Genomic DNA, 27,997 nt, shown 5'->3' on the forward strand with positions numbered 1-27,997 from the left:
TCTTATCTAAAACTACTATTTATTAGATTTCAGCACACACAGACATAAGCAATAGATTTAGAACATCCCAAATTACTTACAATCTGAGATGAGATCAAGTAATTAGCAGCAGGTTAGCAATGGCCGGTTGCTTCCCCACCACAGTATTAGCTAAGGATTTTGTAACTAATTTTTACAAAACACGTAGCTCATAGTGATGCCCTTTGGGTCATCACTTTTCCTAATTCAATCAACTACTCATCAACAAAACATTCCTACTAACCATAGCCATAGAAGCTGCTAGATTAAGGGCATCCAAACTCAAGGTCTCCATCCACTTGGTTTTCTTTTGAGCTCACAATTGGTTGGCTCTTCTCTCCCCTCGGATTAGGATTAGCAGAAACTACAAGCCTGCAACTAATATTTGACCTTGGCACTGGCACGAGGTCCTTTGCCAGCACCGCTACATTGTGATGGCTCACACCTCTTCACCCCCGGGCTGGCGCAGCTGTGCCAGTGAATGTGTGTAGCATACCCTGTGCCTCTCCTGCTGTTACTGCCAAGCCCCGCCTGGGAAAGGCCGTCACTCTGCCCTTGCTGCTGCAGCTCCCTGAGCCAGGGCACATCACTGGCATCACCAGCTCCTGGCTGGCCAGTGGCAGGGGAAACCAGGACACAGTGCAGGGAAGGTGCTGGCCCAGGGCAATCCCGTCACGGACTGCAACACCACAGCTGGTCTGTGCGGGCTTGGGGGCTTGGCTCTGTTCCTCTCCCAGCCCCAGTAAAAGCCCTGCCACAAGTCGCCTGTGCAGCCAGTGCACCTCACAGTTCCCAGCCGGCTGTTCCTTCCGTCAGGCCCCGTGGCACACAAATGACAGCTTCTCTTCCGGGCCGGCTGTGAGCGCCACGTCCGCCTCCTCCAAAAAAGGACTTTTGGCCCAGCCCTGCATGCAGCAGGGTGCTGGGAGATCTACCCATCCTCCACCAGCCTCCTCCCTCAAAGAACAGCAGCTCTCCCCCCCAGACCTGCTCTCATCTCCCCAGCAGGCCCAGCTCTCCAGCCGGTGAGTGAGCCCTTCCCAGCCAAACCAGGTACGGGCTGTCTCTGGGGCCGAAGCAGCCAGGAGATGGGACCCACTGGAATGACTCAGGCTCACTATAACACACCTCCTCCAGCGCTGTATTCATCAGCACAGCCCCCTCCGCTCTGACCCTGGGGCTGGAGGAGCAGTCACCTGGACTTTGCTATTGGGCAGGGTGAACGGGAGGCTGCGAGGACACTGGCCCCACGAGAGGGGACTGGCTGGGTCGAGGCCGTGGATTCGTTGTTGCACACGAACCACATTGTTCCTGGAGGGCAAGGGGGGGCACAGTGCGTTTGTGCACCAGCTGCTCTGCCTGTAGCATGAAGCTGGCTGTGGGGCAGACAGTCGGACAGGGAGAGCAGGAATTCTACTCTCGGGCATGGGGTGCATGGGCCCAGGCCTGCACTGGGGGAGGGGCGGCTGTGCTACTTTCCTGCTGGCGGGAGGACCCCGATCTCAGCCACACCCCATACTGCCCAGCGCCTGCGCACCCCGACAGCACGGCCCAAGCCCTGCTCATGCCCCACCAGCCCCCAGGAAGGGGAATTTCAAGGGGAGTGAGGGACATGCCCAGGCAAGAGAAGGCCCAGCCATGTGCCCAAGATGAGTCATGCTGAGGGGAGGGCCAGCGCTGGGCTGGTATCCCTGACACCAGCTCCCCCTTTGCCACAGCTCAACACCCCCCTCTCACTTCCCTTCACCTCAGTCCCTGCTCAGCCAGGACCCCAGCCCGCCCCTCCTCCCACCCTAGCCCTAACCCTACCCCACGCCCTGGGGCTGATCTGCCAGCCATGCCCCCCACAGCCAGAGCATCCTTAATGCCCCCATGTGGCATCCTGGGAATCCACCAGCCAAGCCCTGTGGTCCTCCCCCACACACTGGCCTCATGCCCCAGGCCAACCCCATGGCTTCAGGTCTCTCAGGCACCAGCTCCTAGCCTGTATCTGCGGCAGCAAGAAGTGCAGCTCTGGCAGGGGCAGGAACAGCAGGAGGCAGCCTCGACAGACGGGAGCCCGCGCGCTACACAGCAGCATCTCCCGTCAGCGCCCAGCCGGACACGCGCGTTCCACCGCATCAGAGCAATCGGACGGCTAACACGCCCCCTCCCCCCCAAAGTCAGCAGCAGCAAGACACGCTTCAAAAGCCCCATGTGTGTGAACCCCCCATAACAGCACCACGCCCGCTCCTGCCCATCAGCCTCAGAGAAGAGGAGGCTTGAGAGAGACCTCGGGAGGCATCGAGTCCAGCCCCCTGCCCAAATCAGGGCCAACCCCAACGCCACCATCCCAGCCAGGACTTGGGCAGGCCAGGTCTTAACCACCTCTAGGGATGGAGATTCCACCCCCTCCCTCGGGAACCCAGCCCAGCGCTTCCCCACCCTCCTAGGGAAAGAGTTTTTCCTACTCTCCACCCTAGACCTCCCCCACTGCAACTAGGGATGTGAAATTGCAGTTAATTGACTAGTCAAGTTGTCGATGGAATTAGACTAGTCGAGAGGCACTTCCACAGTCCCCCTTTGAAGTGTACAAGAACCCGTGCTGGGTCCCCGCCGGGGCCCTGGGACCTTTCGAAGGAGGAATGCTGGGCCCCAGCAAGGGCTCTTGTGTGTTTCAAAGCAGAAACGCCCTCATGGGACCGAGTCCCCTGCTGACCCTGGGCTCCATGCGGCGCTGCTGCTTTGAAACGCCGAGCTGGTGTTTCAAAAGGACAGCACCACACAGACGAGCCCGGGATCAGCTGTGCGGTGCTGCCCCTTTGAAACGCTGCCTTGGCGTTGCAATGCAGCGCGCCGCACAGAGCTGACCCCAGGCTCCATGAGGTGCTGCCCCTTTGAAACGCTGCCTTGGCGTTGCAATGCAGCGCGCCACACAGAGCTGACCCCAGGCTCCATGAGGTGCTGCCCCTTTGAAACGTTGCGGCGATGTTTCAAAGCAGCAGTGCCGTGTGAAATGGGGTCAGCTCCTTGTAGTCCTGCTTTGAAATGCCAAGGCAGCGTTTCAAAGGGGCAGCGTCGCACAGAGCCCCGCTACAGGCTCCGTATGGTGCTGCCGCTTTGAAGAACCCCTTCTCCTCCCCCCTTTGCTGCCTCTATCAGAGAGTCATGGGGGAGGGGGGGGAGAACTATCAGATAAGCAGCTGCTCTAAACCCTGGCCCAGCTGCACCATACCCCAGAGGGGCACAGCCCCCAGGCGTGACAGTGGCACCCCCTGGCCAGGCTGGCTCGGAGGAGCTGTTCCGAGGGAAACTTGGCAGCAGGGAGGCCCCCAGCAGACCCAGCCTCGGGGGGAGGGGGCAGTGGGAGCTGAAGGCAGGCCCGGTAAGGTGGCAGTGCCCAGCCTGTGCACATGGGCTGCTCAGCCAGAATCAGCCTGGGACTAGGAAGTCAAACGTGACGGCAATGAACCCCTGGAGACACTTCTCCAGGCTAGGAGTGTTCTCGGCTCAAGGGAAGCTGGGACGCTCTAGGAGGTCTGCTCTGGTTCAAACAGCAGCTACTTCATTCAGGGCAGGCCGAAGGGCGTGATACGTGGGTCAGACCCCACGGCCACAGGGTCCCTGCTGGCCTTGGAACCTCTAACAGCCCCCCAGGCAGGGACCCCCTGGAGCCCCCATCTGTGCCGCGAGAACCCTCCCCAGGCAGGGACCCCCTGGAGCCCCCATCTGTGCCGCAAGGACCCTCCCCAGGCAGGGACCCCCTGGAGCCCCCATCTGTGCTGCAAGGACCCTCCCCAGGCAGGGCTCATGAGCCAGGCTGAGCTGTCCCCACCGAGCCAGCCCTGGCTCTCCCTGCAGCATCAGGTGTCCTGGGGACAGGAGCCTGCCTGCTTGGCCCTATCACTCTGAATCTGCCCAAGCTCTGGGCAGAGCGCACCACCCACTCCCAGGGCCTGGGTGAGACCCTACGTCCTTCCATCGCCCTTCGGTGCCCTCCCCTCCGCTGCAGGTCCCGCTGCTGAGGGCGGCTGGCTCCATCAGTGCTTCAGGGGGCGCGTTCAACCTCCCCGAGGCTGGATCTCCTCAGAACCGACTCTCAGCTGTCCAGCCCCCCGCTCTTTTGTTCTTTGGCAGAGAAGCAAAATATTTACAGGCGAGGAACATTTAACCTGCCGGAGCCTGCAGCCGTCCTCACGCACGGGAAACGGCCCCGCGACAGCAAAGGGCTGAAACGGACACAGGGGAGGTCCTGGGGATTAGGCGTCTCCCCAGTCCCACCCGATGTGCAGGGAAGGGGAACAGGGCCCGGGGCACCTCGATTTAGGGGAGTGTGGGGAAGGGAGCAACTCCATTCACTCTATGAAGGGTTCCCCCGAGGGCAGCCCCTGCCCGGGGGGGGTCTCACCCCCTTCCTTCGAGGCTTGGGCAGTGACCCCCTCCCATTGCTTCCCAGAACTGTGCCCAGCCCCAGGCTCGCTGCAGACCGGCCAGCCAAGCCCTGGTAACACCCCACCTCACACTGAAGGGCAGCCCATCCCACGCACAGCCCTACACATGGAGCTGAGCCGGCCTCCATGCCAGACTCCGCCCTGCCTCCCTCACAGCCCCCCAGAGCAGCCAGGGCTGATGCCTCCTCTCCCCAGGAGAGGAGCTGAGCCGTAGCTGAGCAGTTCCCTCTAGTTAGCACAGCTCTGGCCTCCCCGCTCCAGGAGTGACCACAGCCGCTGGGCCAGTCCCATGGGAGAACCCGCTCGCTCCACCATGAGACCTGCCCCCAGGGGAAGCTGCTTCGGCTCAGACCAGAAGGCAGCGCGGGTGCCTGCGTTGAGAGCCAGCTCCAGCTCCAGGTCATAGGAGCGTAACCACCAGCGGGGAACAGGCGTTGGAACTACAGCCGGCACTGGCTCCACTGGGCGACGACATGCTGAAACGCACCTGGTCTCCGGCGGCTGGCAGGCAGGCAGCCCCTCCGCACGGTCAGAGGGCACAGCGCCAGGGGCACCCCGTGGCAGACGTACAGTTCGAGCGCCCCTAAGCCGAACATGCCGGGCTTAGGCTACTCCCATGTCCTTTTTATTAGAAAAATAGCTGCTTGGTGCTTCAGTGCCTTGGCTAGGAAGAGTTCTTCTGCCCCAGGGCCATTCCGAGTCCAGGAAAAGCCATCAGAGCAGAAGGCCGCCCCGCTGCAGGGCAGGAAATGTTAGCAGCTGTGTGACTGTGGGGAGTGGGACAGGGCCGGCTCTAGGGATCCTGGCCACTGGTCCTCACATAGTCCTGCAGATCCTTAGCAAGAGCTTCGTCGTGTGGCCTGTTCACCTGCTTTAGGCAGGACGCCAGGTACAGGGGGTAGGGCCTGGAAGAGACGAGGGCGCAGGTTAGGAAGCGAGGGGCACGGGGGCAGCGGATCACCCTGAGCGCCCACGCAGGGACAGCGCCACCGCTTCAGAAGCCTGCCCCAGGCACTGTCACCCCCTCCCCCCCAAATCCAGGCTAAGCTGCCTCCAGAGAAGGGCACCAGGTGCATCCCACACGCTGCGGCAGCTTCAGCTCCCCTTACGGGCCAGGCCGGGGGGAATTCTGGCCACATCCCACCCTGCATCCCCCCAGCCAGGGCTGCAACACAGGCCATGTCCACGCCAGAGTCATGGTGCTGGTTGAACATGCTCAAATCCCAGCCCCCACCCGGCAGCCACAGCTTGGCTGGCGGGGTGATTAACGAGGTTCAGCAGCAGGCAGGCAGGCCAGCACAGGGGAGGCAAGGCTGCACAGGCTGGGGGGCACACCATGCAGAGAGTCCAAGGCCAGAAGACAGGCACCGTGCGGCACAGCCCAGGCCAGAGAATGCCTCGGGCCAACACCCTCGGGAGTCGGTTACAGGATGGGCCGGCACGGGCAGTACACAAGATGATGTGCCGGGGCCCGCAGGGGAGCAGAGAGCCCTGAGCCTCGCTGGGCAATTGGAGAAGAAAACCGGAGCCACGAGCGCTCGGTGCGCACACGCTCCCCCCCCCGGCTGGAGGAACTAAGCAGCGCACAGCGTGCTGCCTGCCGGCTCTTCCCGCTGCTCCGTTGCCCAGAACCCGGCCAGTGGAGCAGCAGGAACCACGCCCGGCACAGGGAGCCCGAGAGCAGCGGGGGGCAAAAGCAGACCCGGCCGCCGTCTTGCCCGCGAAGGACCCGCTGCAGCCATGGCCCTGTCCCTGCTGCTCCGCTCCCGCCTTGTGCCACCCGTGCGACCGGGCACTCGCACCGGCCAGAGCGCCCCTGGGGCTGCTGGAGTTCACCCAGGTGCCAGCAGGCTGGATCCTGGCCAGCCAGCCCAGACCTGCCCGCCGTGCTCCTGGCGAGGCCTCCGTTCCACACTCGGCCCAGGGGCCATTGACTTACAGCATCTGGCTGCCACATGGGAGCGACTGTTACAATAAATAAACCCTGTTACAGACACTGGGGAAAAAAGTTCTGCCCAGACTCTGCCTCCTCCCCCACCCCCTGCTCACAGCCTGCTCCTGCCTCCTCCCCCGGTCAGACACCCTGCTCCTGCCCCCCCCCCCGGTCAGAAACCCTGCTCACAGCCTGCTCCTGCCCCCCTCCCCCTAGTCAGACACCCTGCTCACAGCCTGCTCCTGCCCCCCTCCCCTAGTCAGACACCCTGCTCACAGCCTGCTCCTGCCTCCCTCCCTCTAGTCAGACACCCTGCTCTCAGCCTGCTCCTGCCTCCCTCCCCATAGTCAGACACCCTGCTCTCAGCCTGCTCCTCCCTCCCTCCCCCTAGTCAGACACCCTGCTCTCAGCCTGCTCCTGCCTCCCTCCCCCTAGTCAGACACCCTGCTCTCAGCCTGCTCCTGCCTCCCTCCCCCTAGTCAGACACCCTGCTCTCAGCCTGCTCCTCCCCCCCTCCTTCCCCTAGTCAGACACCCTGCTCTCAGCCTGCTCCTGCCTCCCTCCCCCTAGTCAGACACCCTGCTCTCAGCCTGCTCCTGCCTCCCTCCCCCTAGTCAGACACCCTGCTCTCAGCCTCCTCCTGCCTCCCTCCCCCTAGTCAGACACCCTGCTCTCAGCCTGCTCCTGCCCCCCTCCCCCTAGTCAGACACCCTGCTCTCAGCCTCCTCCTGCCTCCCTCCCCCTAGTCAGACACCCTGCTCTCAGCCTGCTCCTGCCTCCCTCCCCCTAGTCAGACACCCTGCTCTCAGCCTGCTCCTGCCTCCCTCCCCCTAGTCAGACACCCTGCTCTCAGCCTGCTCCTGCCCCCCTCCCCCTAGTCAGACACCCTGCTCTCAGCCTGCTCCTGCCTCCCTCCCCCTAGTCAGACACCCTGCTCCTGCCTCCCTCCCCCTAGTCAGACACCCTGCTCTCAGCCTGCTCCTGCCTCCCTCCCCCTAGTCAGACACCCTGCTCTCAGCCTGCTCCTGCCTCCCTCCCCCTAGTCAGACACCCTGCTCACAGCCTGCTCCTCCCTCCCTCCCCCTAGTCAGACACCCTGCTCTCAGCCTGCTCCTGCCTCCCTCCCCCTAGTCAGACACCCTGCTCTCAGCCTGCTCCTGCCCCCCTCCCCTAGTCAGACACCCTGCTCTCAGCCTGCTCCTGCCCCCCTCCCCCTAGTCAGACACCCTGCTCACAGCATGCTCCTCCCTCCCTCCCCTAGTCAGACACCCTGCTCACAGCCTGCTCCTCCCTCCCTCCCCCTAGTCAGACACCCTGCTCTCAGCCTGCTCCTCCCTCCCTCCCCCTAGTCAGACACCCTGCTCTCAGCCTGCTCCTGGCCCCCTCCCCCTAGTCAGACACCCTGCTCTCAGCCTGCTCCTGCCTCCTCCCCCTAGTCAGACACCCTGCTCTCAGCCTGCTCCTGCCTCCCTCCCCCTAGTCAGACACCCTGCTCTCAGCCTGCTCCTGCCTCCCTCCCCCTAGTCAGACACCCTGCTCTCAGCCTGCTCCTGCCTCCTCCCCCGGTCAGACACCCTGCTCCTGCCCCCCCCCCCCCCGGTCAGACACCCTGCTCTCAGCCTGCTCCTGCCCCCCTCCCCCTAGTCAGACACCCTGCTCACAGCCTGCTCCTGCCCCCCTCCCCTAGTCAGACACCCTGCTCTCAGCCTGCTCCTGCCCCCCCTCCCCTAGTCAGACACCCTGCTCTCAGCCTGCTCCTGCCTCCCTCCCCCTAGTCAGACACCCTGCTCACAGCCTGCTCCTCCCTCCCTCCCCTAGTCAGACACCCTGCTCTCAGCCTGCTCGTGCCTCCCTCCCCCTAGTCAGACACCCTGCTCTCAGCCTGCTCCTGCCCCCCTCCCCCTAGTCAGACACCCTGCTCTCAGCCTGCTCCTGCCTCCCTCCCCCTAGTCAGACACCCTGCTCCTGCCTCCCTCCCCCTAGTCAGACACCCTGCTCTCAGCCTGCTCCTGCCTCCCTCCCCCTAGTCAGACACCCTGCTCACAGCCTGCTCCTGCCCCCCTCCCCCTAGTCAGACACCCTGCTCTCAGCCTGCTCCTGCCTCCTCCCCCTAGTCAGACACCCTGCTCTCAGCCTGCTCCTGCCTCCCTCCCCCTAGTCAGACACCCTGCTCTCAGCCTGCTCCTGCCCCCCTCCCCTTAGTCAGACACCCTGCTCACAGCCTGCTCCTGCCTCCCTCCCCCTAGTCAGACACCCTGCTCTCAGCCTGCTCCTGCCCCCCTCCCCCTAGTCAGACACCCTGCTCTCAGCCTGCTCCTGCCTCCCTCCCCCTAGTCAGACACCCTGCTCACAGCCTGCTCCTCTCTCCCTCCCCCTAGTCAGACACCCTGCTCACAGCCTGCTCCTCTCTCCCTCCCCCTAGTCAGACACCCTGCTCACAGCCTGCTCCTCCTTCCCTCCCCCTAGTCAGACACCCTGCTCTCAGCCTGCTCCTGCCTCCCTCCCCCTAGTCAGACACCCTGCTCTCAGCCTGCTCCTCCTTCCCTCCCCCTAGTCAGACACCCTGCTCTCAGCCTGCTCCTGCCTCCCTCCCCCTAGTCAGACACCCTGCTCTCAGCCTGCTCCTGCCTCCCTCCCCCTAGTCAGACACCCTGCTCTCAGCCTGCTCCTCCCTCCCTCCCCCTAGTCAGACACCCTGCTCTCAGCCTGCTCCTGCCTCCCTCCCCCTAGTCAGACACCCTGCTCACCGCCTGCTCCTCCCTCCCTCCCCCTAGTCAGACACCCTGCTCTCAGCCTGCTCCTGCCCCCCTCCCTCTAGTCAGACACCCTGCTCTCAGCCTGCTCCTCCCTCCCTCCCCCTAGTCAGACACCCTGCTCTCAGCCTGCTCCTGCCTCCCTCCCCCTAGTCAGACACCCTGCTCTCAGCCTGCTCCTCCCTCCCTCCCCCTAGTCAGACACCCTGCTCTCAGCCTGCTCCTGCCCCCCTCCCCTAGTCAGACACCCTGCTCACAGCCTGCTCCTGCCCCCCTCCCCTAGTCAGACACCCTGCTCACAGCCTGCTCCTGCCCCCCTCCCCTAGTCAGACACTCTGCTCCTGCCTCCTCCCCCTAGTCAGACACCCTGCTCTCAGCCTGCTCCTGCCTCCCTCCCCCTAGTCAGACACCCTGCTCACAGCCTGCTCCTGCCCCCCTCCCCCTAGTCAGACACCCTGCTCACAGCCTGCTCCTGCCTCCTCCCCCTAGTCAGACACCCTGCTCTCAGCCTGCTCCTGCCTCCCTCCCCCTAGTCAGACACCCTGCTCTCAGCCTGCTCCTGCCCCCCTCCCCTTAGTCAGACACCCTGCTCTCAGCCTGCTCCTGCCTCCCTCCCCCTAGTCAGACACCCTGCTCTCAGCCTGCTCCTGCCCCCCTCCCCCTAGTCAGACACCCTGCTCTCAGCCTGCTCCTGCCTCCCTCCCCCTAGTCAGACACCCTGCTCACAGCCTGCTCCTCCCTCCCTCCCCCTAGTCAGACACCCTGCTCTCAGCCTGCTCCTGCCTCCCTCCCCCTAGTCAGACACCCTGCTCACAGCCTGCTCCTCCTTCCCTCCCCCTAGTCAGACACCCTGCTCTCAGCCTGCTCCTGCCTCCCTCCCCCTAGTCAGACACCCTGCTCTCAGCCTGCTCCTCCTTCCCTCCCCCTAGTCAGACACCCTGCTCTCAGCCTGCTCCTCCCTCCCTCCCCCTAGTCAGACACCCTGCTCTCAGCCTGCTCCTGCCTCCCTCCCCCTAGTCAGACACCCTGCTCACAGCCTGCTCCTGCCCCCCTCCCCCTAGTCAGACACCCTGCTCTCAGCCTGCTCCTGCCTCCCTCCCCCTAGTCAGACACCCTGCTCTCAGCCTGCTCCTGCCTCCCTCCCCCTAGTCAGACACCCTGCTCTCAGCCTGCTCCTCCCTCCCTCCCCCTAGTCAGACACCCTGCTCTCAGCCTGCTCCTGCCTCCCTCCCCCTAGTCAGACACCCTGCTCACCGCCTGCTCCTCCCTCCCTCCCCCTAGTCAGACACCCTGCTCTCAGCCTGCTCCTGCCCCCCTCCCTCTAGTCAGACACCCTGCTCTCAGCCTGCTCCTCCCTCCCTCCCCCTAGTCAGACACCCTGCTCTCAGCCTGCTCCTGCCTCCCTCCCCCTAGTCAGACACCCTGCTCTCAGCCTGCTCCTCCCTCCCTCCCCCTAGTCAGACACCCTGCTCTCAGCCTGCTCCTCCCTCCCTCCCCCTAGTCAGACACCCTGCTCTCAGCCTGCTCCTGCCCCCCTCCCCTAGTCAGACACCCTGCTCACAGCCTGCTCCTGCCCCCCTCCCCTAGTCAGACACCCTGCTCACAGCCTGCTCCTGCCCCCCTCCCCTAGTCAGACACTCTGCTCCTGCCTCCTCCCCCTAGTCAGACACCCTGCTCTCAGCCTGCTCCTGCCCCCCTCCCCCTAGTCAGACACCCTGCTCTCAGCCTGCTCCTGCCCCCCTCCCCCTAGTCAGACACCCTGCTCTCAGCCTGCTCCTGCCTCCCTCCCCCTAGTCAGACACCCTGCTCACAGCCTGCTCCTGCCCCCCTCCCCCTAGTCAGACACCCTGCTCTCAGCCTGCTCCTCCCTCCCTCCCCCTAGTCAGACACCCTGCTCACAGCCTGCTCCTGCCCCCCTCCCCTAGTCAGACACCCTGCTCTCAGCCTGCTCCTGCCTCCCTCCCCCTAGTCAGACACCCTGCTCTCAGCCTGCTCCTCCCTCCCTCCCCCTAGTCAGACACCCTGCTCTCAGCCTGCTCCTCCCTCCCTCCCCCTAGTCAGACACCCTGCTCACAGCCTGCTCCTGCCTCCCTCCCCCTAGTCAGACACCCTGCTCACAGCCTGCTCCTCCCTCCCTCCCCCTAGTCAGACACCCTGCTCTCAGCCTGCTCCTCCCTCCCTCCCCCTAGTCAGACACCCTGCTCTCAGCCTGCTCCTCCCTCCCTCCCCCTAGTCAGACACCCTGCTCTCAGCCTGCTCCTCCCTCCCTCCCCCTAGTCAGACACCCTGCTCACAGCCTGCTCCTCCCTCCCTCCCCCTAGTCAGACACCCTGCTCACAGCCTGCTCCTGCCCCCCTCCCCTAGTCAGACACCCTGCTCTCAGCCTGCTCCTCCCTCCCTCCCCCTAGTCAGACACCCTGCTCTCAGCCTGCTCCTCCCTCCCTCCCCCTAGTCAGACACCCTGCTCTCAGCCTGCTCCTCCCTCCCTCCCCCTAGTCAGACACCCTGCTCTCAGCCTGCTCCTCCCTCCCTCCCCCTAGTCAGACACCCTGCTCTCAGCCTGCTCCTCCCTCCCTCCCCCTAGTCAGACACCCTGCTCACAGCCTGCTCCTCCCTCCCTCCCCCTAGTCAGACACCCTGCTCTCAGCCTGCTCCTCCCTCCCTCCCCCTAGTCAGACACCCTGCTCTCAGCCTGCTCCTCCCTCCCTCCCCCTAGTCAGACACCCTGCTCTCAGCCTGCTCCTGCCTCCCTCCCCCTAGTCAGACACCCTGCTCACAGCCTGCTCCTCCCTCCCTCCCCCTAGTCAGACACCCTGCTCTCAGCCTGCTCCTCCCTCCCTCCCCCTAGTCAGACACCCTGCTCTCAGCCTGCTCCTCCCTCCCTCCCCCTAGTCAGACACCCTGCTCTCAGCCTGCTCCTGCTCCCCTCCCCCTAGTCAGACACCCTGCTCTCAGCCTGCTCCTGCCCCCCCCCAGTCAGACACCCTGCTCACAGCCTGCTCCTGCCTCCCTCCCCCTAGTCAGACACCCTGCTCTCAGCCTGCTCCTCCCTCCCTCCCCCTAGTCAGACACCCTGCTCTCAGCCTGCTCCTCCCTCCCTCCCCCTAGTCAGACACCCTGCTCACAGCCTGCTCCTGCCCCCCTCCCCCTAGTCAGACACCCTGCTCACAGCCTGCTCCTGCCTCCCTCCCCCTAGTCAGACACCCTGCTCTCAGCCTGCTCCTGCCTCCCTCCCCCTAGTCAGACACCCTGCTCACAGCCTGCTCCTGCCTCCCTCCCCCTAGTCAGACACCCTACTCTCAGCCTGCTCCTGCCTCCTCCCCCTAGTCAGACACCCTGCTCTCAGCCTGCTCCTGCCTCCCTCCCCCTAGTCAGACACCCTGCTCTCAGCCTGCTCCTCCTTCCCTCCCCCTAGTCAGACACCCTGCTCACAGCCTGCTCCTGCCTCCCTCCCCTAGTCAGACACCCTGCTCTCAGCCTGCTCCTCCCTCCCTCCCCCTAGTCAGACACCCTGCTCACAGCCTGCTCCTGCCCCCCTCCCCCTAGTCAGACACCCTGCTCACAGCCTGCTCCTGCCTCCCTCCCCCTAGTCAGACACCCTGCTCTCAGCCTGCTCCTGCCTCCCTCCCCCTAGTCAGACACCCTGCTCACAGCCTGCTCCTGCCTCCCTCCCCCTAGTCAGACACCCTGCTCTCAGCCTGCTCCTCCCTCCCTCCCCCTAGTCAGACACCCTGCTCTCAGCCTGCTCCTGCCCCCCTCCCCCTAGTCAGACACCCTGCTCTCAGCCTGCTCCTGCCTCCTCCCCCTAGTCAGACACCCTGCTCTCAGCCTGCTCCTGCCTCCCTCCCCTAGTCAGACACCCTGCTCACAGCCTGCTCCTGCCTCCCTCCCCTAGTCAGACACCCTGCTCACAGCCTGCTCCTGCCTCCCTCCCCTAGTCAGACACCCTGCTCACAGCCTGCTCCTGCCCCCCTCCCCCTAGTCAGACACCCTGCTCTCAGCCTGCTCCTGCCTCCCTCCCCCTAGTCAGACACCCTGCTCACAGCCTGCTCCTGCCTCCTCCCCCTAGTCAGACACCCTGCTCTCAGCCTGCTCCTGCCCCCCTCCCCCTGGTCAGACACCCTGCTCTCAGCCTGCTCCTGCCTCCTCCCCCTAGTCAGACACCCTGCTCTCAGCCTGCTCCCCTCCCCCTAGTCAGACACCCTGCTCTCAGCCTGCTCCTGCCCCCCTCCCCCTAGTCAGACACCCTGCTCTCAGCCTGCTCCTCCCTCCCTCCTTCCCCTAGTCAGACACCCTGCTCTCAGCCTGCTCCTCCCCCCCTCCCCCTAGTCAGACACCCTGCTCTCAGCCTGCTCCTGCCCCCTCCCCCCGGTCAGACACCCTGCTCTCAGCCTGCTCCTGCCCCCTCCCCCTCCCCCCGGTCAGACACCCTGCTCTCAGCCTGCTCCTGCCCCCACCTCCCACCCAGATCCTGCACCCAAGTGGGGAGAAACATGTGCAGGTGCTGCTCTCCTCCCCACAGGAAAAGGGGTAGCAAAGCCCAGGGCAGGACAGCAAGGGGGCACACGGTGGAGAGAGCCCCTCCCCCCTCCTGGGAGTGGCGCGGCTGCCCAGGGCAGGAGGTTAGATCTTGGCACACCACTCGGGAAAGGCTGCTGACCTGTTCCAGGAGGCACATCCCTCCCTGTTTGAAATACGGGACATTTCTCCAGGCGAGCGTGCCGAGCTCCCACGACCAGCCATGGGCGCCGCCTCGGCGAGACTGCAGTGCCCACTAGCCCACCTGGCCCCCTGCGTCGACTGAGCCAGTCCCCTCCGCCCTCCCCTTGGGAGCCCTCCTGCCTAGCTTCACGAGTCTTGCTACGCGGTGCATGTCCCAGCTCTGGGGAGCAGAGAGGAGCCAGAGAAGGACACGCTCCAATTTACCGAGGCCCTTTCTGCCCAGAACCGGGCCTGCCATCGCTGGGCTGCCCCTGGAAACGCAGCTGGCTACAGCAGGGAGGGCATTGCCATCTCGCTGTCAAGCCCCACCCTGTTCCACACTGGACCCGCCTGCGGGGCTCCACGCCAGCTCCTCCCCTCTGCCGCAGGCATGCCCTCCCGAACTTGCCGGCTGGCTTCCAACAGGGCAGGGAGCCAGGAAAGCAGCAGGTGCCACGCTAGCCCAGCGTGGAGATCAGTCACATGGGGATCAAGTCCAGGCTCTGGCTGCAGGAAATCCACCCTGACTGCCAGCTGAGAAGCAGGAAGTCGCCCCCTCCCCTCTGAATGATGTCACCACGATGTAATACCAGGCTGTTAAGGGGACCCCGACCTAAAGGCGCCGCCATCCCCAGTGCTGCTAGATGGGCTGTGCCCACAGAAGCTCACACTACTAGTTAAGTCTCGGCTTGACAAAGCCTGGCTGGGTTGATTTAGTTGGGATTGGTCCTGCCTTGGGCTGGGGGCTGGACTTGACCTTCTGAGGTCTCTTCCAGCCCTGTGATTCTAGGATAGGTTTGTTAGTCTAAGGTGCCACAGGACCAAGTTTTTGTATCAGAAGATGGTTAAAGACAGCTTCACCAGCCTGCCCTATAGTCCTGTGGTTACGGCTCCCACAGCCGCGTTTGTCGGTCTGTTCTCGGTCTGGTTCGTTGCTTGCTGCCCACGTTAAATACATTTCTGCCGACTACAGAACTCATTTTGCTCGGTGTAAATCAATGAAGCTGCTGGGGTCGGAGTGGTTCGGAAATCCTGTTGCAGTACGACTGGTTAGTAACATTGTCATTAAGTAACTGGCTATGGTCGGGTTAAGGCAGGATCAAGTGTCACTCTATAAAACAGGGTCCCAAAGAAAGTTCTTTGGGAACCAACCCCAGGACACAGCTCCAACATGAGAGCTGCCAGACCCCAGCCCTGTGCCAGTGGCACCGCGCAGACCGGAGTCCCCCGGATGGACCTGATCCTGGACACAGACAGTGAGCACGTAGGACGTTACTGTGCAAGACTCTTTCCCTGGTAAGAAAGCCCATAAAGTTAAGCCCTGAGTCACAGGGAGTGGGGGGTTGCCGGGAGCCCAGCGAGCGGAGCCAGGTGCCTTGCGCTGTGAGCCCTAGGAAGTGGGCATAGGCGGGTGCCCCCAGAGTGTAACAGAATTCTGTGCAGTAACACCTGGCTCCCCAGGGTGGCTCAGTCGGGCAGTAACAACGGAGGCCGGGGGCACGTGCTGAGGTGATGGCTCGAAGCCGCCTGCGCCGGCACTGCTCCAAGTCAGAGCTGGACACAGCCCGTTGCCTGCATGGGCTCTGGCTAGGATGTGTCTGCCCCCCATGTGGTGTAGGGGGCTCAGCTCCCAGGCCCTGCCAGGGCTGGCGGGCTCATGAGCAGGGGTAGCCCAGACAGGCCAAGTCTTGGTCTACACAAGCTGCGTAGTGCGCCACCACACTGTAGGGGTGTGAAAGGTTAACTGGCAGCAGCCCCCTTAGCAGGTGGTGCCCACTGGTTCTGGCTAAGTGGGGGGACCTGGAGCAGTTTCCTGCCTGCCAGAGGGCAGGGGGCTGCTCTGGTCGTCTGGGCCCCTGCCGACGGGGCCGAACTGGAGCAGTCCCTGCCCGTGGTGGTGGAAGGGAGGCACCCCAGCCCGCCCGCCCCCTTTCATTCTACATCCCTGCCTCAGAGCCCTGGGGTTACCTCGACCTGCCTGCCCTGGCGCTCGCTCTCCTACTCCCCCAGCCACCACGCGCCCCACACACCTCCCCAGGGCATCCTGCTGTCCATCCGCCGGGGCAGCGTCCGTGTGGAGCTTCTGCCAGAGAGCAGCTGCTTCCTGCCGTCGGTTCAGCTTCCAGAGCACTTGCAGCAGGTGAGAGGTGGCAGCAGGGTCACCTGCAACGCAGAGGGAGCTCAGCCGGCACTGGGCACCGTGTGCATCAGAGGCGGCTCGGGGGGGTCCTGAGTCAGGCGAGGCGGCAGAGTGAGGAGAACAGGGGCAGGGGCGCTGCTGCCCCAAGTTCCTCCCCACGGCCGGCAGGCCTGCACCTTTCACAAGGGCAGCTCGCCGCAGGCACCGAGGGCCTCTGCTGAACTCAGCCCGGCCCGGCCCAACCTTGCTTGATGGCCCAGCAGCTGAGCAAGAACCTGGGGATGGTCAGCCCAGCTCCACGGTCCCCGGGGAAAGCATCACAAGACTCGGCCAGGCTCCTCGGGTTACCTGCTCCTCCAGAGTGGCCTGGCTTCCTGGCCCCTCGGTGCCCAGCCACCGTAGGCCACGGGCTCCCCCCCGCACATGGCACCTCCCCTCACAAGCGGTGCCTGCTCCCAGGGACAGGCACGCAGCCTGCAGGAGGGCCAGAAGAGCAGGGCATACAGGCTGCTCCCAGGGGAGACTCGTGGCTGGGCCCAGAGACAAGGACAAGGGCTCTCCAAGCTGGGATTCCCATGGGCTAGCATTGGCTCCTCGAGGGGCCTGGGTTGCATGGGATCCCTGTGTTGCTCCCGCAGCGGGGCCGCTGGTTCGCCCTGCCGTCTGCCAGCCCCTCGGGGCTAGGTGTCCCCCAGAACGGGCTTCTTCCCCCCCCACCCGAGGGAGCAAAGCAGCCTGGGCTCTGACTACAGAGCCCCCCCCCCCCCCCCCCCCAGCAATACCAGCCTCTGGTACCTGGGCAAACTTGCAAGCTGTGCTGGAAATTCATCAGCGCTTCTTTGTCCCGGCCCAGCCCCTGGAACTGGGAGCCTCGTCCAAGGAGCGCCAGCAGCCGGATCTTCTGCAGCACCTTGGCCTCGGGCAGGGCGTCCTCCGGCGTCTCCTCCCAGCTACGGAGGCTGGCTGCCACGGAAAGAACGCCCCATGGGGCTGAGCGCTGCACCCTGCCAGGCTGGCAGCACCAACTCCCCTCCCCCGGAGCTCTGCGGGGGCGCTGGCTCCCAGCCCCAGCCAAACCCTGCAACGTGACGTTTCCTGTGGGGCTCTTACGGGCACGAGGGGCCCCACGGAGGCCTGTCACACTGGGCGGGACCTCCCTGAAGGGAAGGCCAGGCCAGGCCACACGCAGGGCAAAGAGGGACCAGTCCTGTGCGGGATCGGCTGTGGCTTAGTGACGGCCAGAGGTTTGGGCGCCTGAGACTCCTCCCCCTGGGCCAAGAGGCTCTGCAAGGCGAGAAGCTGCCCCTCGGCTCTATGGGCAGGACAAGACTGGCTCCCGGGAGGGCCCCCCCCTTGCGGCAGAGGGGGCAGAGCGGACTCCCCAGCAAAAGCTGCTCATCAGCCTTGGAAGGAAGGGTTCCGCCGGCCTGAGAGCAGCTCCCCTCCCCGCACAGATCCAACGGCGGCGGGGGCGGCCAAGCCCCGTTCTCTGACACCCGCGAGCTCTCCTGGAAAAGCCACTTCCCGGCCAAGCCCAGGTCTGTCCCCAGAGCCGGATTCTCCCCTCTCCTCAGGGCAGGGCGGCTGCCTGGCATCAGCAAGTGGGGGGAGAGCGACAGAGCAGAGCTGGATTTCCCCCGCCCCATGGGCCAGGATCTGCCCACAGCTCAGTGCTGGGGACAGGCTTCCCTGCAAGGGCGGGGGCTGGGCCGGGAGCCCGCTGTAACCACCCCAGTGCTGCGGAGCGCTAGCCCGGCTCTCCCCACATCCAGAGCCCCCCGCCCTCTGCCCCCACCAGGCTGTACTGTACCTGTGCTCACCAGCTGGACTCTCAGGAGGACGTGAAGGCACCTAAAGGGAACGGCCCAAGTCATTCCAACGCCATTTCCCATCGGCGACGTCGCACCGAAGCCCCCTGGCAGCAGAGGGCCACAGCTGAGCCCCAGAGCCAGTGTGTGGGGGCCCCCCGCCCCCCAGCCAATAGCAGCGCGTCGCCGCTCCAGGTGGGGGAGGCAGCACGCCCCAGGCCAGGGCGCAAGCTGCTCCGTTGTAGGGATGTTAGCAGCGATTAGGTTGCTAGTTTCCGCAGTTGGCGGAGTTTCCATGGACTGCTCGGTAAGCACGTCCGCCTTCCGCCCTGGAAACGGACCAGAACCCCAGCGGGGCTCACGGGCATTTCAAAGCAGCCGAGCTGCATGGAGCCCGAGGTCAGCGGGGCCTCCGCAGCAGAGCCCAGGCTCCACGCGGCACTGTCGCTTTGAAATGGCGCGAGGAGCCGGAGGCCAGGTTCCCTGCAGCATTCAAAGCAGCAGCGCCACATGGAGCAGCTGAGCCCGGGCTCTGGGCAGCTGCCACTGAACTGCCCCTCTCCTTCTCCCCCGTGCTGGGGGGAGGGGAAGTGACTAGTCGACTACCCGATAGTCGACTACCCCTTTACTTTCCTGCTGCGCTTCGTGCCAGCCAAGCGCCCTGGCTGGCTGCAGCAGGCACCCCCCGCGTGTCACCTGGTAAACTGCGTGATGGCCTCCTTGCTGTCCCCCAGCCTGGTCCAAGCCTGGCCCTGGTGCAGGTAGGCAGCCGCCCGCCACACGATGCAGCGCAGGGTCTCCCGCTGCTGGGCTGGGATGCCAAGCGACGGGGAGCCCGCCCTGCCTGGCGCCTCCCCTCCCGCGCTGGCGTTCAGCTCGATGCGCAGCGTCTCCGGGATCAGGTCCTCCGTTCGAGTGATGATCTCCTCGCACACGGCTATGGCGTCCTTGTGCCGCTCCAGCTGCTCCAGGGCGGACGCCGCTTCCAGGAACACCTCCGGGATCCTGGGCAGAGCCGACCGGCCATGCAGGGGCACCTGGCAGGGAGAACCCCAGCGTCGCCCTCAGAGCCCGCGCTCCACAGAGCCCCAGCACGCGTAGTGTGACCTGGGGGGCAGGGCGCGTCACCCTGACCTTGGGGGGCACCTTGCGGGGCCCGGTAGCAGCCGCTCCGCAGGCTGAATTAGGAGCAAGGGCTGCAGGCTGCAGAGGCCCTGTGCAGGGGCTTCCGAAGCCAGCTGAGATGTGGGGCACAGCCCGGGGGGCAGCTCTCCCACGGGAAGTGCCTGGACAGGGCCGAGGGGCAGACCCGAGGGGTGCCGAGCGCTCAGCTGCCGTGTGGGGGAGCAGCCTCGGGGTGTCTCACAGAAGAGGCCCAAAGCCAGAGACTGGCTGGAAAACACGAGGGCCAGCTACGGTGTAGTGAGCTTTCCCCCCGCCCCCCGCTCTCGAACCCTGGGCCAGGCCGCTAGCCTGCACTCTGCCCCCTCGCTCCATGCAGCATGGGCTGGAGAGGCGAGGGCTCCGCCCCTGCAGAGTTCGGGGAGCGACGGAGGGAGCTGCCCTGCCCAGTCCCAGGATGGGAAGCCAAGCACTGCAAGGCCCCACGTGGACTCCTACCTGCTGCTGCGGCCCCTCCTGCAGCAGAGCCAGCAGATCCAGGTAATGCTCCACGGCCTCGGCCATCCTGCGGCAGAGAGAGACGTGAGGTGTCGCCGGGGCAGCAGCCAGAGGACCCAGGACTGACAGGGACTGACTCTTGCCTGGGGCACTGGTTCCCGTGTGGGCTGCTCCGTCACCCCCGAGGTGCCGGGAAATGGCTCTACCCGCAGCACGCGAGGGAGGGAGCCGTACCTGCCCGCCTGGAGGCATCGCTGCGCCAGCAGGTACTTCACTTCCGTGGGGTGGCTGCGGCTGAGCAGAGACGCCAGCGCCGGGGAGTGAACGAGGAGCTCCGTTCGGATCAGCAAGCAGGGGTTGATGGTGATAGCCTCCTGAGCGGGGGTTTCCAGAGCCTGCGCGGGGGGAGGAACAGACCCCATGGGAGATCCCCGCGGGCACTGAGCCACCCCACAGACGTCCCAGCCTCTGCGCTCACTCAGAGCGGCCAGGCTGGGTCAGAGCAAAGGCCCATCCAGCTCAGGTCCTGAGCCCACAGCAGCCAGTGCCCGGTGCCCCAGAGGGAGCGAACAGAACAGGGAGCCATCCCCCATTCCCAGACTGACACGGAGGCCAGGGACCATCCCTGCCCAGCCGGCTAAGTCATCGATGGAGCGAACCTCCATGAGTCTAACTCCTCCGCACCCTGTCAGCCTCCCTCTCCCTGCATGCAGCCGCCACGGGCCGGAGACCGAGCCGAGCCCGGCAGTGTGGAGAGGACCCAGGCTAACTGCCGTGTCGGGGAATCTAACAGCCACCCAGAGCAGAGCGCCCTGAAGGTCAGTGGTCCCGAGCAGTTTCTGCCCGCCGAGGGCCCAGCCGGCCCTGTTCTCTGCTGTCAGGGGCTAGGGGGAAGCTATCTTCAGTCCCAAAGGGGCACTTTAAGAACATGGGGGCGCAAAATGAACAGTGCACTAAGCTGAGACCAGTGCCAGGGAACCCCCCGGGGCAGGGCCCTACACTGACACACTATCAACCAGCTTCCTGCTCACACTGGGCAGAATGGACCTGGCTCCCGCAGCTGGTCAAACAGCCCCACCCTCGATTACCCATCTGCTGAGCTGGGTGCATCCAGCAACGGGGTGCTGGGGGCCCGGCCAGGAGCGACCTCCAATGGGCTTTAGCCCCCAGACCGACCCCACCCCACCGCAGGGGGAGAGGTCAATCTGGCTGGCGGTGGAGGGTGCTGGAGGACATCACAGCTTGTGACCCCTCACCTGGGGAACAGACAAACCTTGTACAGCAGAGTCAGGGCCTCCAGCTCGGCATCCGTCTCCCCCAGCTGGCGGTACACCAGCGCGGCCTGGGACAGGGCCGAGACGCACTGGAAATCCACCTGCAGCGCCTGCTTCAAGTGCTGCAGGGCGGTCTGAGGCTTGCCCTGGGTGGGAGGGGAGACAGTCAGCACAGTCGCTGCTCTCGGCACGCGGCTAGCACCTGACCAAGAACTTCCCAGGGAACTGGATCACTGCCCCCTAAGACTGGGGCAGAGGAATCAGAGGCCCAGGGCAGCCAGCACCCCCTGGGGCTGGAAAGCAAAGTCCAGGCACCTGGCAGTGTCGTTTCAGCCACACCTGCCATCTAGGACACATCCCTCGCTGGCCCAGCAACTCCTCCCTCTGCCCCCACCTCCCTATCCCAGTGGCAGCTGCCAGGTCAGGACACGGTGAGGGCCAGTCCATGCCCCCACCAAGCACAGCAACAGCCCTCTGGGATGGATCTGGGGTAGGAAGCGGCAGACTCTCCAAAGTCACATGCCAGCTCTGCTCTGCCCTCCCCTCCCCTCCAGCCCCACCGCTGCCTCTGGGCTTGGCTCGCAGGCCTCACTGCTGCTCAGCACGTCTCAGAAAGCTCCCACGCTGCCCTATGGCTGTGGGCCTCCCTCCCTGCCCCGCTGTGCCACTCTGCTTCCCAGGCCCCGGACAGCACAGCCCCAGCCCCGCACGCTCCCACTCCGTCGCAGGCATCCGATCCCCTAAGTGTTTGTATGCGCCCAGTCTCCTCCCACCTCTGCCAGCCTGCACAGGCACACCTCGGGCCCCGGCCCGGCACCCTCCCAAGCCCTGCTGGAGGATCAGGCCCCAGCTTACCATCTGCTGAGTGCAGCGGCCGAGGCAGGTGTAGATCTGGGCCAGGACCCTCTTGGAGCAGAAGCCGGATGCAGCAGCTTGGAGCAGGGAGAGGGCTGCAGGGAGATTGCCAGCCTCCAGGCCCTGCAGACCTGGCACACGCAGGCGAGAGGTTCACTCCGCCCTGCCCCTCTGCCATCCCAATGCCTGGAACGGCCCCCACACGCCCTGCCCCTCTGCCATCCCAATGCCTGCAACGGCCCCCACATCCCCTGCCCCTCTGCCATCCCAATGCCTGCAACGGCCCCCACACGCCCTGCCCCTCTGCCATCCCAATGCCTGCAACGGCCCCCACACGCCCTGCCCCTCTGCCATCCCAATGCCTGCAACGGCCCCCACACGCCCTGCCCCTCTGCCATCCCAATGCCTGCAACGGCCCCCACACGCCCTGCCCATCTGCCATCCCAATGCCTGCAACGGCCCCCACACGCCCTGCCCCTCTGCCATCCCAATGCCTGCAACGGCCCCCACACGCCCTGCCCCTCTGCCATCCCAATGCCTGCAACGGCCCCCACACGCCCTGCCCCTCTGCCATCCCAATGCCTGCAACGGCCCCCACACGCCCTGCCCCTCTGCCATCCCAATGCCTGCAACGGCCCCCACACGCCCTGCCCCTCTGCCATCCCAATGCCTGGAACGGCCCCCACACGCCCTGCCCCTCTGCCATCCCAATGCCTGGAACGGCCCCCACACGCCCTGCCCCTCTGCCATCCCAATGCCTGCAACGGCCCCCACACGCCCTGCCCCTCTGCCATCCCAATGCCTGCAACGGCCCCCACACGCCCTGCCCCTCTGCCATCCCAATGCCTGGAACGGCCCCCACACGCCCTGCCCCTCTGCCATCCCAATGCCTGCAACGGCCCCCACACGCCCTGCCCCTCTGCCATCCCAATGCCTGGAACGGCCCCCACACGCCCTGTCCCTCTGCCATCCCAATGCCTGGAACGGCCCCCACACGCCCTGCCCCTCTGCCATCCCAATGCCTGGAACGGCCCCCACACGCCCTGTCCCTCTGCCATCCCAATGCCTGGAACGGCCCCCACACGCCCTGCCCCTCTGCCATCCCAATGCCTGCAACGGCCCCCACACGCCCTGTCCCTCTGCCATCCCAATGCCTGGAACGGCCCCCACACGCCCTGCCCCTCTGCCATCCCAATGCCTGCAACGGCCCCCACACGCCCTGCCCCTCTGCCATCCCAATGCCTGCAACGGCCCCCACACGCCCTGCCCCTCTGCCATCCCAATGCCTGCAACGGCCCCCACACGCCCTGCCCCTCTGCCATCCCAATGCCTGCAACGGCCCCCACACGCCCTGCCCCTCTGCCCCACCCAGCGCTGCTGCTTCAGCGCGGCCCCGCCTGCCTTACACCCGCCTGCCAGCTCCCCTGACCCCCACTGCACCACGCACAGGCCACGGGGACCTCCCAGCCACTGCCATGAGGGATGCCAAGAGCCAGGCTCGCTGGCAGGCAGAGACCGAACCCAGCAGGATTGTCCATTCCCCTGCAGCGCCTTTGCCGACATGCCCTGGGAGCAGGCAGGCAGGGTCAGCTGGGCCGTGCTGGGCTCGACAGAGCCATCAAGGAGCTAGTGTCCGACCCCCCTCAGGCACTAATGGAAAGGCTCCACTTGCGTCCGGGCCACTTATTTCTTGTGCCCCATGTCTGCACTCAGCCCCTCCCACAGGGGGTCCCTCCTGCCCAAGGCTGCCGCCCAGTTCCCTCTCCTCTGGGGGCACAGCCACCCGGGAGCGTTCCAGCCACAACGCCAACCCCAGGCAGAGCTCGGTCTGGGCCGCCAGGCAGGGCTGAGCCAGAAATCAAAGCGGAGACGTTCCAGGGACACCTGAGAAGATCCTGGCTTGATTCTTCAACTCGAACGCCACCAAGAGCCGGCAGGGCAGGAGGCCGGCGGGGCAGGAGGCCGGCGGGGCAGGAGGCCGGCGGGGCACTCCGCCCCGCGCCCGGCTGCCAGGGGGCGGTTGGCACTGGAAGGGGAGGCGCAGCAGCGCCGCGGGGCTGGGCAAGGTACTCTCTAAGCATACCTTGCAGGAAGGCAGCCGAGGTCCACAGGATCTCTTTCAAGTCCTTGATGCTCTGCACCACGAGGGGCGAGGCGTCCTCCTCGACCGGCACACTCCATGCCTTGAGGAGCGCAAGGAGCTCGTTCTCATCGCCATGGGCAGAAGGCTCCGGGCCCTGTAAAAGGCACAGGGCAGAGATCATCGCTGGGCTACTGGACACTGGAGAGCCCCGAGAAAGGGACTGCATTGGGCCTCCTGAGCCTTTAGACCAGGCTAGGCAAGGGACAGCCCACAGCCTGCACCCAGCCTGCCAGGACAGGCACCAGCCCCACAGCTCCCATTGGCCGGGAATGGGGAACTGTGGCCAAAGGCATCTGCAGGGGGAAGTGCCTACAAGTAAGAGCAGTACACGAAGCCACCCTCAGGAGCTGCGGCCGGGCATGCTGGACACATCCAGGAGCAGCATAGGATCACGGCAGCAGAGGCAGGGAGCCTGCCTTCAGTTGCTGCCCCGTCAGCCAGAAGCGAGTAGCACCTGGCCAGAGCCTGCCCCCCAACCTCCTGCTCCAGCCACACGTTCATGGCCTGCCATACAGCCAGAGGAGCCAAAAAGACTGCCCCCTTGTGCTTCAGACTGTGAGCTCCCTGTGCCCAGACCCTGCCCCACAGCAGCCTCCCTCTGGCCTGCAGCCAAGGGCTTCCCACCTTCCCTGGCAGTAGATCGGACCCATGGTCCCAAGAGCGTGGCATCCTGCCTCATTGCCTGGATGAGTTCCGTATGTTCCAATGCTGCCCCTGGCACACAGCATCCATGTGCAACCCATTCAGAACACCCGAGGATCCCGGGGCCAGATCCCTCATCCCACAAGCTGCGCAGGCACACGCCTGCTGGACTCCCCAGCTCACCCCGGCCAACACAGCCCCTCTGCTGAAAGACCAGCCCCCTGCTGCCTCTCCAAGCAGCAGGAAACCGTTACTGCTGACTCATGGTCAGCAACTCACGCGCTTCAGAAGCTGCAGCTCTGCGCATGAGCATCCCTTGCAGTGTGTTTGGCAACCCTGCCAGGAACCCGACTGCTCTGGGTGTTACAAGCCCAGAGCAAATAGCAGCTCTCAGAGCCATTTTGTGCACCCTGAAAGTTGGAGCGTCAGGGCGAGAATGCATGCTGACCGGGGAGTGCCCTGACGGGCTTTTGTTGACAGTGTTTTACGACAAACGTTGATCCCAATCTGGGGCTGTCAGACCTGTGGCCGTTAACTGAAGCCTGCAGGGAAGCACTCTCAGACCCCCTTGGCCATACCACAGGAACAAGCTGAAAATCGACAAGCAGGCCTGGCGTGTCCCAGAGCGGGGAGCACACACCCAGCCAGCTTGTAGGAATGACGTGGTAACCAGATTCATGCTCCCGGGCGCAAAGGGATGCCTGCAAGAGTCAGAATGGAATCCTCTGCCTCCAATTAGAGCAGCCTCTGGCCCCACGGGGGGTGGGAGTTAGCAGCAATAGGCAAGCAGGCAGTTTAGAACAGGAGAGGAGAGCAACCTACAGCACAACAGGAAATCTTCCATACACCAGCCCACGGCTAGACCCCGGCTCTCTGGGGCAGGTGCAGTACAAGCACCTGGAGAGGCCACCCAGCCTTACCTTGGGGTCACTCAGGAGCCGGAAGAGACCAGTGACGCTCCCCAGGCAGTTCGCTGCCAGCCACACCGCCCCCTGCAGAGCACCCAGTCGATGCAGAGGCACGCACAGCTCTTCCGTGGTCACATCCTGCAGCACTTTCTGCCAGAGCTCCTCTGTGCTGAGATCCTGCCCAGACACCCCACAAGCCTCCAGAACTAGAAGAGAACAGCCACAGGGTACACGTCAGTCTGCTCAGCAAGAGATTCCATCCCAGGACGTGACAGCACCTTAGCGCAAGAGAGGCCTTGCCTTGGGAAGGGACCAGGCATGGCCATGGCGCAAGGGACCAGGCAAGCTCCCCTGGCTCTAGGAGAACTGCCGACCTGCTACAGTCCAGAGGAGAACCCCAAGAGCAGAGGGGAACCAGAGCTCTCCCAAGCAGAGGAGGGACTGAAGGGTGCTTCGGTTACACTGTTGGAGGTTCGACTGTACCCCAGCCCAACGTCAAAGCCACAAGTGTAGTTTTGCCAACTCCTACTAAACGCGGGTCTGCCCAGAGAGGCCACACTGGAACGCCGTGTGTCTCCCTCCCCGAATCGCCGCTCGTTTCTCCCGGTTCCCTCAACCCCAAGTTGCTGCACACAAACGAGCAACGCGCCTTTACACTGGGCGCTTTGTGGCACTCGGTGTTAATAAAGCTTTGCTGCTCCCTTTGAAGCCCCAGGTCCCCAGACTCCTACACTCGGAGAGCACTGCAGCTGCCACCTTCACTCCCCCCTAGCCTCAGACAGCTGCCAGTGCCATTCACGTCAGGCACAGGGAAATCACCCGCCTTAGCCATCACCCCCTCCGGCCTTGCTCCAGCCAGCCTCCTGACCTTGCCACTCAGCCACATGGGGCATTTTCCTTACCTCTAATGAGCCCATGGCTGATTCGCTCAGCTTCTCCCTCCACGAGGCCATCAGACTCACTGATGGCGAAGAGCAGGGAGTTGTAGAGCACAGTGAGCTCCAGAGAGAGGCTGGGGAGCGCGGCTGGCAGCCCTGCAGTTAGAGACGAGCACAAGAGGGGAGTTGGATGCGTGCCCAGCGGAGTCTGCACAGACAGCAATCCCTACCCAAGGCCCCGCGCGGGTACAGCCCCACAACAGGGAACGGCCGCAGGCAGGGGGAACCAGTGTCTCCCACATCTGGAAGCAGCAGGCTGCCAGGCCCGTGCCTCAGTTTCCTCCCAACACGTTGGGGACTCGGGTGTTTGACCCTCCAAGTGTTTGGGCTCGCGGGGGCGTCGCACCCCTCCGGCTGTGGGGGGGGGGGGGGAGTGACCCGGGACAGCGGGTTTATCTCCGGTCCAGGAGCCCCCTGCGCTGCCGCCCCCCAGGCCCGGCGGGGAACGCTTCCGTGACGGGCGGGCTCCCACACACGCCCCGGGGGAGGGGGGACGGGGCAGGCCGAGCCACAGGGCCCCCCCCCGCGATTCACCCCCCGCCCCGCCCTACCTTGGATCTTGCGCAGCAGCGAGTCGAAGGCGAGTCGGCAGCGCCGGGCTCCCTGCTGCGCCGCTCGGCCGGGCCCCGAGGAGCGACCGGCCTGCAAGGGGGGGCTGTCAAGGGGGGCTCGACCCACAGCCCCCCGCCCTGTCGCACCCAGCCCCCCCGGCCTCCCCCCCTCCGGCCCCGGCCCCCCCGCCCTGTCGCACCCAGCCCCCCCGGCCTCCCCCCCTCCGGCCCCCCCGCCCTGTCGCACCCAGCCCCCCCGGCCTCCCCCCCTCCGGCCCCCCCGCCCTGTCGCACCCAGCCCCCCCGGCCTCCCCCCCTCCGGCCCCGGCCCCCCCGCCCTGTCGCACCCAGCCCCCCCGGCCTCCCCCCCTCCGGCCCCCCCGCCCTGTCGCACCCAGCCCCCCCGGCCTCCCCCCCTCCGGCCCCCCCGCCCTGTCGCACCCAGCCCCTCCCCGGCCCCCCCCCCTCCGGCCCCGGCCCCCCCGCCCTGTCGCACCCAGCCCCCCCCGGCCTCCCCCCCCCCGGCCCCGGCCCCCCCGCCCTGTCGCTCCCGGCCCCCCCACAACCTCCCACCTCAGCCCCCCCGCCCCGCCTACCCGCCAGCTCCCGGCCAGCCCGTCGTTCTCCTCGGTCCAGGCGCGCAGGCAGCCGGCGCCGGGGGGGGGCTCGCGCCGGGCTCTCTTGCTGGCGCGGGGCCGGCTGCGCTCGGCGGGACGCGCCCGGCCGCGGGGCTGGAGCCGCTGCGCCATCGCCCCCTCGGCCCGGCCCCGCCCCCTCGCCGCCCATTGGCGCCGGCGCGTGGGGACGGCGGCGGCGATTGGCCGCGGCGGGCGGAAGCGGCGGTTGCTAAGGGAAGCGGCGAAGCGGAAGATTGGACGTGGCGCCGTGCGTCTCACGTGCGGGCGGCGCGCGGCGGACGCTGGCGCGAGGCGGGCGGGGCCCGCGCACGGGCTGGCGCTACGGCGGTCGAGCGGAGCCCAATCTCTTCCGAACGCAAAGCACACTCCCTCCCCGGGGGAGGGGCTGCGCTGCGCGCGCCGCCACGCACGCGGGGGCAGGGCTGCGGACGCTGCGCCGATTTGCAGAAGCAGAAGGAGCGCAGGGGGCGGGGCCCAGCTGGAGCTGACGCGGATTGGCCCCAAAGGCGGGGGCGGGGCTCGCAGGAGCTGGTGTGGAGCGCCCCATTGTGCGCTCAGACCCCCCCGCCCCGCCCCACTGACCTGCTCCCCCGCCCCTCTGCAAAGCTCCCCCCACCCCACTGACCTGCTCCCCCGCCCCTCTGC

General features: G+C 65.6%; 1 protein-coding gene across 1 annotated transcript; it reads right to left on the reverse strand.

Moving 5' to 3' along the window:
* Nucleotides 1-27,510, reverse strand: FANCG (FA complementation group G). The gene is made up of 14 exons (XM_075932826.1): nucleotides 27,311-27,510; nucleotides 26,715-26,805; nucleotides 26,128-26,259; nucleotides 25,238-25,431; nucleotides 23,616-23,769; nucleotides 21,533-21,663; nucleotides 20,677-20,823; nucleotides 19,638-19,798; nucleotides 19,404-19,470; nucleotides 18,480-18,820; nucleotides 17,786-17,826; nucleotides 16,771-16,938; nucleotides 15,866-15,998; nucleotides 1-5,353 (listed from the first exon to the last, which is right to left on the reverse strand). Exons 1-14 carry the CDS (start codon nucleotides 27,461-27,463, stop codon nucleotides 5,242-5,244), a joined length of 2,025 nt encoding a protein of 674 aa, XP_075788941.1. The 5' UTR covers nucleotides 27,464-27,510; the 3' UTR covers nucleotides 1-5,241.
* Nucleotides 27,511-27,997: the final 487 nt, after the last annotated feature.

Source organism: Pelodiscus sinensis, chromosome 6 (assembly GCF_049634645.1).
Source record: "Pelodiscus sinensis isolate JC-2024 chromosome 6, ASM4963464v1, whole genome shotgun sequence".
Lineage (NCBI taxonomy): Eukaryota > Metazoa > Chordata > Testudines > Trionychidae > Pelodiscus > Pelodiscus sinensis.

Excerpts from the sequence above, each read along its gene's own strand:
- FANCG (XM_075932826.1), bottom strand. The coding sequence starts at position 27,463 with ATGGCGCAGCGGCTCCAGCCCCGCGGCCGGGCGCGTCCCGCCGAGCGC. Across the intron at positions 26,260-26,714 it reads GCTGCTGCGCAAGATCCAAG|GGCTGCCAGCCGCGCTCCCC; the intron begins GTAGGGCGGGGC and ends CTCTAACTGCAG. Across the intron at positions 23,770-25,237 it reads GGCTCCTGAGTGACCCCAAG|GGCCCGGAGCCTTCTGCCCA; the intron begins GTAAGGCTGGGT and ends TGCCTTTTACAG.